Source organism: Struthio camelus, chromosome 18 (assembly GCF_040807025.1).
Source record: "Struthio camelus isolate bStrCam1 chromosome 18, bStrCam1.hap1, whole genome shotgun sequence".
Classification (NCBI taxonomy): Eukaryota; Metazoa; Chordata; class Aves; order Struthioniformes; family Struthionidae; genus Struthio; species Struthio camelus.
The window spans coordinates 2,842,646-2,853,525 of NC_090959.1; the positions used below are offsets into that span (position 1 = coordinate 2,842,646).

Consider the following 10,880-nt stretch of genomic DNA (forward strand, 5'->3'; position numbering starts at 1 on the left):
ATCTGTATTAAAGCAGAAACTCTTTGGAGAAACGTGCTGGTGTTCGACAATGCTGCCACCAAGAAAGGCTTTCTCAGCCCCAGGACGGCCATTGTCCCTGGCTCCACGAGACCGTGAGAGCAGGTGAAGGCACGAGGACCATGCTGCAGGCCAGGAAGCGTGCTTCAGCAGCGCGCAGCTCAAGAGCAGCTCGGGTTCAGGGTCTCAACCCAGCTTCCCAACCGTGAGGCTTCTGACTATGGTCCAGGAGAAAGCTGGAGCTTCCTATTCCTGTCTTTCTCCCTTTTCATAAATAAGCGTCTTGGGTGAGTTCTGCTGTTGAACAGCATAATTTCTGAAGCCTGGAAAAGTACAGCCCAGTACAAGGTTTTGCCCAGCACATCCTAACGGAGCCAACAAAGTCTTGCGTATAACAGAACTTTTTCTTTTTAATCTCTTTCAGGTCTGATGAAAGACGAGGCACGAAAAAGGGCAGGAAGAGGAGAGAAAAAGGACGAGGCATGAAAAAGGGTAGACTTTGTTATATTCTTTTCCATGAACCCGCAAAGGAGAAGCGGCTGATAAAACCACCCCCAGACAAGCTCTGCTCCTTGCTGCGGGAAGACGTACCGCTGCCAGGCTGTCCCCTCCACCAACCGCCTCCTCTGCCCTGGCTCTGTTCCTGCACTGCTTGTCGATAGTTTTGCTGCGCTTTTGTGGGGTTACAAGCTTATGTCTGGCCGGGTCAGTACAGTCACTCAAATACTTTTGAAAATTGCACCCTTGGTGTTGACACCCATAGTGTCAAAACCCCGCACACGCAGCCAAGGCAGGAGGGCTGTGCACAAATCAGTGTTAGCAGGGCCAACACAGGCTTGACAGAAAAAGTAAAAATACTGCTGAGAAGGGAAGTTATTTCTCTGGCTCTCTTTCATCACCAGCAACACCATGAACCTGGCGCTGCTGGACTGCAGTGAAACCTGAGTTAGCGGCAGTCCGGCTGGCTTGGTTATAACTCCGCCAGCTGCAGATGCTGCATGCAGGCGGCAGCGTCCACCCAGTGCTGCTGCAACGCTGCATCACCTGGAGCGTTCAGAGGTACCTGCTGGGGTCTGAGCCAGCTGCCAGGCTGAAAGTGCAGTGGCAACAACAGCATTTTGCTGGCACAAGCAGCACCATGGGCTCTGCTGAGCCCCAAACCGCCATAATCTGGGAGAAGGGTTCCTACCAATGCCCCCTTCTATGGGGCAGACGCTGCTAACTACTGATTTATTGCTTGGAGGCAAAAATAGCAGGAACAGCTGCCTGGAGAAATCTCTGCAGCTCATTCCCAAAGAAGCTGCTGCTTTGCAACCAGGCAGAGGCTCTTCTGATGCTGTCCCAGTAGGGTACTCCCTGGTCCCTCCCCATGGCCGGCCCACAGGAGCAGGGACGCCTCCTCAGAAGGATGCTCTTTTGAGCAGGGCAAACCCTCCCCCTCAAGCTGCTGCAGGGGACAAAGCCTGCCCTGAGCTGACCAGCGTTAGGTAACAGTACCTATGGGATGCAGATTTCCGGTCAGGCAAGGCTGCTTTTCTTGCATGAAAATATACCAGGGCACTCTTCGAGCATCCATTAGGACTCACCGGATGCACTTTGGAGCTTTACAGCTACCAATTAAGTACAGAAATCTGCAGTTTTCACCCGCTGGGGATTTCCCTGGGTTTTAAAGCAAAACTTTCTCGAGGCAATAGGGTCTGCTTGTGCATCTGCCTTCATTAGGGCTTTCAGAGCAACAGGGTTACACAACTGCAGAGGCCGCGTGGGGATGCAGTGGCTGTTGCCTGGCCGGAGTGGTGTAGCTCAGGGAGAGCCAGCAGGTCCCACCTGGCTGTGCCGCCTTCAATATGGCACCCGGCGACAACCCTGGCCTGCCAGATTTCATCTGCTCGGGATGCAATCTCCTCCCTTCGCAGTTTGAACCTGCTCCGAGGGCTCCCTCCCAGGGGCTGGGGGAGCAGGTCCTCCCACAGCATCCCCTGGGGCTCTGAGGACAGAGGCGGCACTATACAGGAACACCAGCAGTGATTCATTTGCACTCAAACGGTGGAGCCGGGGCGGCAAGCTGCAAGCAGACCCCAGTGGTACACCAACATTTTCCGCCAAGGGCAAAGCCCAGTTCTGCAGAGCCTTCCATGGCTCTGGAGGCATCGGAGGGACACGGGGCTCATGCAATGACATTTCTGTCACCACACTTCCCACCTGACTCCAAAATGCCACTGACTGTCACCAAGACTGACTAGTTCACCTTGCACACTGCCAAGTGTCACCACGGCACTTACCAAGCACAGGTTCAAGTGAGCCCAAATGTTTCCCATTCCCAGAAGGATGGGAGGCGGCTTAGGATCAGTAGGAAGGAGCACACAATGGAGCACAGTTTTTTGGGAAACCTACCCAGTAGAGCTTGTTACAGAGAAACTCATCTCTCTGTTAGATGACCAGATGCAGAAAAGTACCTCCCCAGAGGATGCTCCTGCCCAGCTTTTGCAAGAGTGGTGGGAGTAAAACCAAGCAACCAACAGAGCCGGCATTGCAGGGAGAGAGCAGAGAGACCACGATGGATGCTGGGGCTCAGCATCCAAAGCCCCAGAGGATGTCAATTAGGTATTGACTATCCATCCACCACCCCATGCCTGGGGGGTGTGGACAAAGCCAGGCAGCCCCTGTAGGTGTGAAGACTCCTCCTTGGACAGGGTCATCATCAGGGACCTGGCAGAGCCCTCAAGCTCAAGATACACCTAATCCTCACCTCCCCACAGAACGCAGCCAGTCTGAGCGTGGGAAGGTGACGAAGACCCTGAAAGAAGGGGAAGAGCAGGGAATGGACTGGCAGCATGGCCTCTCTTGAGAGCTGCAGCATGACAAGCGCGCTGACCTGCTGCTACCGCCAGTGTGAGAGCCCTCTGGGACAAAGCCTGCTAATAATAGGGACTCTCCTTAGCACTGTCTTGCAGCCTTCTAATGCTCTTGCAGCCATCGAAGCTCTCTCAAAGCGACCCTGGGCAGGAAGGGAAGGAGCAGGCTCTTCATCCTCTTCTCTCCGACTTCATCTAAGTGCTAGAGACGGTGGGTTTAAGAGAAGCTTTGGAGAGAGGACATGTTTCGTGCTTGCTTCAGGCTTTTCTCCCTCTCCAACAAAAATACTTGGCCTGTTTGGAAACTCTGGCCACGGCAGGGAGACACGGCAAGCCCTGGGAACGGGGGGCACCCCACAAGGCACAGCTGTAAACTGCGTTTCCGCAGCCCCGAACAGGTAGCGGCAGGACAGGGGACGGGATCGGACTGCCGGCTGGCTCCCCGGCTGGGCGCTCCCTGGGAAGGGCAACCTCATCCAGGCTGGCCACAGGCAGCAGGGGCTGTCTGGGGGCTAGGAGGGAGAGGTGCCGTTTTGAGGGGATCCCATGGGGTCAGGAAGGCTGTAGCTCCCGAATCTGGGATGAGCCTGTCCTGGACTCGGTGTAAACCCCAGCAAACAGAGCTAACCCTTCTCCCTCGCACGCGGGAACCTCCGCTCCAGCAGCGTGCTGGAAAAGCCCTGCCAGCGCACACACGAGAGCTGCTTGAAGTTCAAACTAAATAAATACAGCGCTTCGCAGGCCCACGGGAAGCGGAGCTGTAAGAGCCCTGCGAGATGAGACACCCGCTCTGCGTCCCCCGCGGTAGCGTGCACCCGGGGACGGCAAGGCTCCGCGCTGCACGCTGTTTTCGGCGCGCCTGTCCTCGGCAGAGGGGCGCCTCGGTGAGCGGATACGCCGCTACAAGGCAACACGCGCCGGACAACGCTAGCGTCACCTGCGCCCAAGGCAAGATCTAAATGCAGCCAGGAGAGAACAACACAGAGGCATCGCCAGGCTCCGCGAGGGGCTCCCCCAGCGCCCCCGGGGCGCAGGCGCGTTCACAGCAGCGGCAGGCAACGCTACGCCCCTGCTCCGCGTTACACCGGCCGCCGGGGTCGGGACGGCCGCCCTGCGGACGCTGCGCCCATCAATGCGCTGCAGGGGAGAGCGGGCCGTGGCCGCGCCAGGCGATAAGCGGGTCTCCCTTTTGGGGGCCAGGAGAGCGGCCGGCACATCTTGCCGGGCTGCAGGGAGCTACGGCTGGCGTGCGGCCCAAGGGCAAGAAACGGGAGCGTTTCCGGCTCGGCGCTGCCGCTCTCCCCCGTTGCCCCTGCCCTGCTGAGGACGGCAGGGACCTGGGCCACCATCGGCTGCCCGGCTCCAGCCAGGGCCAGGTGCGACTGCCCACGTCCCGGAGGAGCTGGGGCTGTTCCCAAGCCTCCAGGCAGGCCGTTAAAGCAGCTTTCCCGAATCTCTCATTCACAGGGAGGGCAGCAAGAAAGCCCAGAGCTGCAGATTTGAGGGACGAATCTCCCAGAGGTTCGAGACGCTTGCAAGAAAAGAGACCGCAAGAGCAACACTGCTGTTCGTACAACACCTGCATCCAAGTGCTGGAGATGAAACCCTCCTCTCCGCCTCTCCTAACCGTGGGCGACTTCCAGCCACAGTAAACAGGCCAGGAAAGGTGACCTAGCTCATCGGAGCCGGCACGCCGCGACCTGGCTCTCCCTGCTACGCAGCCTCCAGGCGAGGAAGCACCTGCTTCGGCTCAGCGGGGAACACCCTGCTCTCCACGCCAGGGAGCCAGGGCTCGCGGAGGGCCAGCAAGGAGGTCAGAGACCTCTCCGTTCCCCAGCACGGGAGGAAGGCTTCCCTCAAAAGGGAGCAGGGCTGCAAACGCGCAGGGACACTACAGGAGGCCTTAGAGTGATGAAAGCGTGTCTGGGAGCCAGGAGAGGCAGCAGTAGGTTTCTGCTGTTGCCTGATGGAGACAGGGGCCCCGGCTTCCTCTTGCAGCCGGGGAGGCACAGGCATCTGTCGAGGCACAGCTCATCCCTCTGCCTCCCCAGCCCCCAGCTCAGCCCGCACTTTACACAAGAGCTTCAGTGACAACATCTCCTCTGCTTTGGCCTGCGCCCCCTCGCCAAGCATCTCCCACCACCGCGCCCTCAGCCCCAGCCACCGGCTCCCGTCACTGCAACGCCCTTGCTCTCCTCAGGCCACAGGGCCCACTTATGAAATGCTGGTTTGAAATCCTGACCATTTGTGTTTCCATCGGGGAGGCAGCCAGAAGCAACCAAGGTGCCAGCAGCATCTGCACAGTGCTTTTTTCTTAGGGTTTTCACATAGTGGCGGAAGTCTGGAGGTTTTTTTTCCCTGTTCTCCAGAGGCTGCCGGGCCATGCCAGGAACATCCCTGGCCTGTCTCGGAAACCAAGGTTTTGCTCTCCCTTCTGGCACACCACAAAGGCCCAGAAAGTGAAGGGGTCCCCATGCACCCTGAGGGGATTAGCCTCCGGGAAAGGGTCCTGGGGCTCGGTGCCCAATGCATGGAGAAGGCCTCTCGCCTTTGAACTTTCTTCCTTACTTTTCTCCTTCTCATCTGGTCTCCTCTGTCCCCCCTCCTTCCTTCTTTATCCTCTTTTCCTTTCCATCTCTGTGTGGAGAAAATACATAAGCTGCCCAGGAGCTCTCTCCACCCTGCGCACCTGGAAGTCAATCTACTTGCGCTGCTTGCAGGCCTCTGATACCTCCAGCCAACATCACCTCCTCTGCTGCCAGCCCTTCCTCCAACCCAGAGCTCTCTGCTCCGTGGCAGGTACCACCAGCTCCCGGTGGCACCAGCTACCACGCTCCCAGCACCTGGAGAGCTGCATCCCACCACACCAGCACCTCCACAGCCTTCAGGGGAAAAAAGCTCATTTCTGTCAAGCACTTGGAGAAGCCCAAACCAGAGGAGATGTCCAGGATCAGTGACACAGTAACCCACTCCTGTCTCAGTCAGCCCTCGCTTCCCAGTGCCTGAGAGACAGTCAGGGAGCTTGCCTCCATGCAGAAGGAGGTAGCTCTCGCAGCCAAACTTCATGAAGTGAGTTGGAAGCTGGCCAGTTCCTGAGACCCAAAAGAGAAGATGTTAAAATCATTTTGCCAAGCTCTGGAGCTGACCTGGGAGCAAAGGGACCCACGGGAACAAGGTAAGGGAGGCTGTGAGAACCCAGAAAGCAGCTGGTACATGGAGAGGATTGCTGGTAGCACTGTTAACACTTTATATTTTTATTGTGTTAATGTTACTCGGAGGCATAGATCTGGGACAAAGCAAGTGCCCGGAGGAACTGAGCTGGGATACAGCAATCACTAACAAAACTCCTCCTCCAGCACATGTCCCATCAGCCAAGTAATTAGTGCAGTTAACGATGTTGGCTGGAAAGCCCTACTGTCTGAAATCCTTCCACAAGGGGAAAGATACCCCGCTCACTCCAGCCGTAAGCTGCAAGAACCACCTCAAGGAGCAAGGAGACGAGCTTTCCAGCTATTTCTTGGTGAAACACGGGAACTCTGGAAATGCTCATTTTGCTGAGAGCTGCATGAGGTCCACAAACTCACTGCACAAATGCCTTGCTGGAATTGGAAAGGCTTTTAATGGGCAGAACTGGAGGTGGATGTCTGAGGGCCCGGAGTGCATGTTCCCTCCTCAGACTCCTTCCTCCGGGGACCCCTTCACCACAAGTGCCTGTTCTTCTCATGCAGCGGTGTAGGTTCTGCAAAGTACCAAACTAGGACCAGGATCCACTTTCCCATCATGTTGCCCCAGATCTCCCACTCTCCAGCTCCAGGCAACATGCACCCCTGTCTAGGACGAACTGGGGCAAGGGGGCATCCATACCTGCGATGGGACAGGACTGCAGCACTGCCTGCATGGAGATGATGGCCAATACCAGTCTTGACTGCCGAGGTGTTGGGGAGCCAAACCAACCTGACCCATGAGTCCTCACTTGTTTTCTCCTCCCCAGCCACTGCGACAAGGCAGGGGCAGCATCTCCTCACGCATCTCCCTGGCTTTGTTGGGCAACTTACACCCAGGTGGTGCTAGATGCAGCAGAGGGCAAGGTCTGGTTCCAGTCCCCACATGACAGACCAAGGGAAGAGATTGGGAGACTGCCCAACCAAGGCAACCACAGCTCAGAAAGCATGGCCAAGAACAGTGAGGCTGAAGGAAGAGCATCTCCAATTTCTGCTCTGTGGCAGTTTCCTACTGGAAACACCCCATGCTGGGACCTGCCATGTTCTCACTGCCTGTAACGGTCACCTTTGTTTCCACAGAGAATATGAAAATTCAACGATGTTTAAAAGCAGAAAAGCTGCAAAAGCAGCTGCCTGCAGGAGTTCAGATGCACCAGGCCGGCACTGCCTCTTAATGCAAGGAGACTCCCTCACACCCAGGCAGCTGGGTTTGGCACAGATAAGGGTCCAGGTTTCACTCCAACAATATAGTCTTTGTGGTGAGGCCATGCATGCCCACTACTCCCCATAAAACATGGGTTGCGGGCTTTGCCCTGGGCTATGCCATTTGCCCTATGAGCCACGTGGGAACAGGCACCTACCCACGCTGCAGGCTCCTGGGAACCCTGCTAGACCCGCAGGGTTGCGTCCAAAACGCAGAAAGTGACGCCTTTGGGGAGAGGTGCTGCCTCCTCCAGAGCCCCAGCTCCAGCCCACGGAGCTCCATCTTGACAGGAGAACCCTCACGGCAGGGCTCGAGGGGACGCTACATGCCAGGATCTGTCATGTCAAGTGCCAGGACCTGTCTAGTGAAAACCAAGACAGCCATCAGCTGTACTTTCAATTCCTGAGAGCCATCTACAGCCTCCAGGGTGCCTGACTGCTCTCCCAACCTGAGCATCTTCCTTTCCTCACTCCCAGGGCACAAAGAGCAGGCAGGACAGGGATTCAGCAGGCAAAGGGCATACTCTGCCTGTCGGATCCTGCATCATTTGAGGTACTGCACAGTATCTTTTGTAGCTTTCCAGGGAGTCTCATAGTGTCAGACACAAAGCTCCTGCTCCAGGAGTCATGACAGCCAGCTTTCAATAAAATTAGAGGAGAAAGGGGAGGGTCAGTGGAGAGGTATTTCTAGCCTGCCGGAGGACAATAGTTCAGAATACGATACGAAAAAAAGACACCATGTTTAATATTTCTTTAACATATCATGATTTATAGCCTGATTCATGACTTAGGGACTGGAGCGCTGGCCTACGACACTATCACACCCCGTAACAGGGCCAGGCTTTGGTCTGCATGGATACACACGTGTGCAGCGGCTAACTCACTTCTTCCATTTTCTCGCTAACCAGGATCCTGCACGGACAGAAAAGGACTGCGCCCGTCCGAGCAGCCTGATGCCTGCGACTGTACGTCTCCAGCACATACGCCCGTCCTTGACAACTTACCGAAACCAAACAGTAAAGCCATCACGGCACAGGAGCCTGCACACCACCAGTCGCTGGCTCCAGCCCCTTCCTGGTAAATCCACACCTGAGCAGCCTAAACAATTTGGGTGCCTGACGCTTTTGATTTAGAATCTAGATATCTGCCTCTTTAAGGTTCTTTCCTAGATCTCAGCACAAACATCCTTTTTCAACTTAGCTGATCCGTCCAGGGATGACTAAGGATTTGACATTGCTCTAAGGTATACCTTCCACCAAGGGGTGTTTGCCTCTGTTTATCACCTGCTCCGACCTAATCGGCAAGAGGATATTTTGGTCCCACAGACTCATGCGCAGGGGCTGTCTGCAGCCAGACTTCCCCCGCTCCAGCTCCGTCACGCTCATGAGTTGTGCTGCTGTCCCAACAGTGCTTTAATGACCAGAGTAAGTCACACTCCTACTGTCAGGCGCCATCCTCAAAGCTTTCCGTGGCTGCAAATTGTTACAGTGCTTCAGGGAAAGAGAGACGCTGTGATTTAGTTTCTCCCTGTCAGTGCTTTGAGAAGCAGCCTTCCTTGGCGCTGCCCCGCCAGTCCCGCACCACCTGCTCAGGACCGCATACACTTGCTTCTCGCCTGCTCCCGCATCTCGAGGCAGGGGGGCTGCATTTTGCCAAGTGGGTTCACCGCTTCAGCAACGTGCCAGGGGCTGCCGTGCCGGCCCTTGCTGGTATGCGCACTCCCAAAACGTTCCCAAAAGAAAAAAGACCTGTACACACAACAGGAACCAGCATTTCCTCTCCCTGGGCCAGCAAACAGAAGTCGCTTGTTGCCGCAAGCATCGCGGTCACAACGCAGAGCCTGAAGCCCGAGCCTGCGGGGTGCTCAGCTCAGGCACCCAGTTACCTCCTGAGCAGGGCGGACCTCCTGGGTGGCCGAAGGGGCTGAGCCAGCAGGAACCCTGCCTGCCACTCATTAGCTGCGGCCAAATAAGACACCTATTAAATATATTTAGCATAGCAAATAAAGGGTTTTTTTTTCCTGCTGAAGTAGATGCTTAAGTGCAGTTTTGGCCTTCCCTTCAGTTATGTGCACCCAGCACTTTATCCACGGCTGCACACGCACTCACACACACACACACGGGGCCCGTCTGCCCCATCCCTGCCAGGCCTGGGTTTGGGGACCAGCCCAGCATCCGCCATCCTGCGGAAACCCCTCCTAGAACACAGCTGGCAAACGCCAAAGCAAGAGACGGCCTCTTACACCGGGGCTTGTAGCGGCAGCCACCGGCGGCTGCGGGGCCGCAGGGGCGGGGGGACCCGCGGCCCAGGCCGGAGCGAGGCGACGCGGGGCAGCGCGGGCGGCTTCGGCGGCGACCCGTCCGCGCACGGCGGCCGTCCCGGCGCGGCACCCCGCGGCTCGGGCCCCGAGGGGAAGGCGGCCACGGCCCGGCCCGGCCCGACCCACCGGCCCCGGCTTCCGCAGCGCCCCGCCGCCGTACTCACGTCGTGGAAGATGGGGAGCGGCTCGCGGCGGGGCGCGGGGCCGTGCTTGGCCGACAGCAGGCACATCGCCAGCAGCTCCGCGCACGCCATCATGGCCCGCCGCGGGCGGTGCGATGCCGGGCGGAGCGGTGCCGTGCGGAACGCCGCGCTACCGTGCGGAGCGGTGCGGTGCCGTGCGGAGCGGTGCCGTGCGGGGCGGTGCCGTAGGGAGCGGTACCGTAGCGAGCGCTGCGGTGAGGTGCGGTACCGTAGGGAGCGGTACCGTAGCGAGCGCTGCGGTACCGTACGGAGCGGTACCGTAGCGAGCGGTGCGGTGCCGTAAGGAGCGGAGCGGAGCGGTGCGGTGCCGTAAGGAGCGGTGCGGTGCGGTGCGGTGCCGTAAGGAGCGGAGCGGTGCGGTGCGGTGCCGTAAGGAGCGGTGCGGTACGGAGCGCTGCGCCGCGCCAGGCAGGACTCGCGGAGCCGCTCGCAGCCGCCAGGCAACTTTGGCTGTGCCGAGTGCCCGCCCCCGCGACGTTCCGATTGGCGGCGCCCGTCGATTGGCACCTGGGAGCCGCGCCTGTCATTGGCGGAGGGGAGCGGGGCGGGGCGGAGCGGCCCCCGCGGGGAGGGGGCCGGCGCGGGGAGGGGGGCGCGGGGCGCCGGAGCTGGCGGCGCCCGTGGGTCGGTCACGCCTGGGGCAGCGCCTGCTGCCCGTGGAGGCGGCCCCGGGCTGCGCACGGACACCCGCTTGGCTCGGGGTGGCCCCCATCGGTCCCAGTGTGGTCCCAGCTGGGGTCCCTCTTGGTGCTGGCGTAGTCCCAGTGCGGCCCCGAGTGGTCCTGCTATGGTCATAGTTGACCCCAGGGTGTCCCCAGTATGCCCAGCTGGCCTCAGCGTGGCCATGGATGGTCCTGTTGTGGTTGCTGTTGACACGAGGGTGGCTCTGGTTGCTCCAGTTGGCCCCAGTGCAGCGCTCGGTGATCCTGCTGTGGTCGCAGTTGGCCCTGGGGTAGCGCGGCTTGGCCCCAGTGCGGCCCTGGGTGGTCCCACTGTGGTCATGATTGGGCTTGGGGTAGCGCTGGTTGCCCCAGGTGGCCCCAGTGCATCCTTGAGTGGT

General features: G+C 58.6%; 1 protein-coding gene across 1 annotated transcript in view; it reads right to left on the reverse strand.

Annotated features, from left to right (window-relative positions):
- The window catches only part of NECAB3 (N-terminal EF-hand calcium binding protein 3), a 55,504-nt gene extending 45,221 nt beyond the window's left edge, over positions 1-10,283 (reverse strand). The window contains exon 1 of the mRNA XM_068912774.1: positions 9,782-10,283. Within this exon, the coding sequence (XP_068768875.1) occupies positions 9,782-9,874 (93 nt within the window). The 5' untranslated portion in view covers positions 9,875-10,283. The remainder of the gene's footprint in view (positions 1-9,781) is intronic.
- Positions 10,284-10,880: the final 597 nt, after the last annotated feature.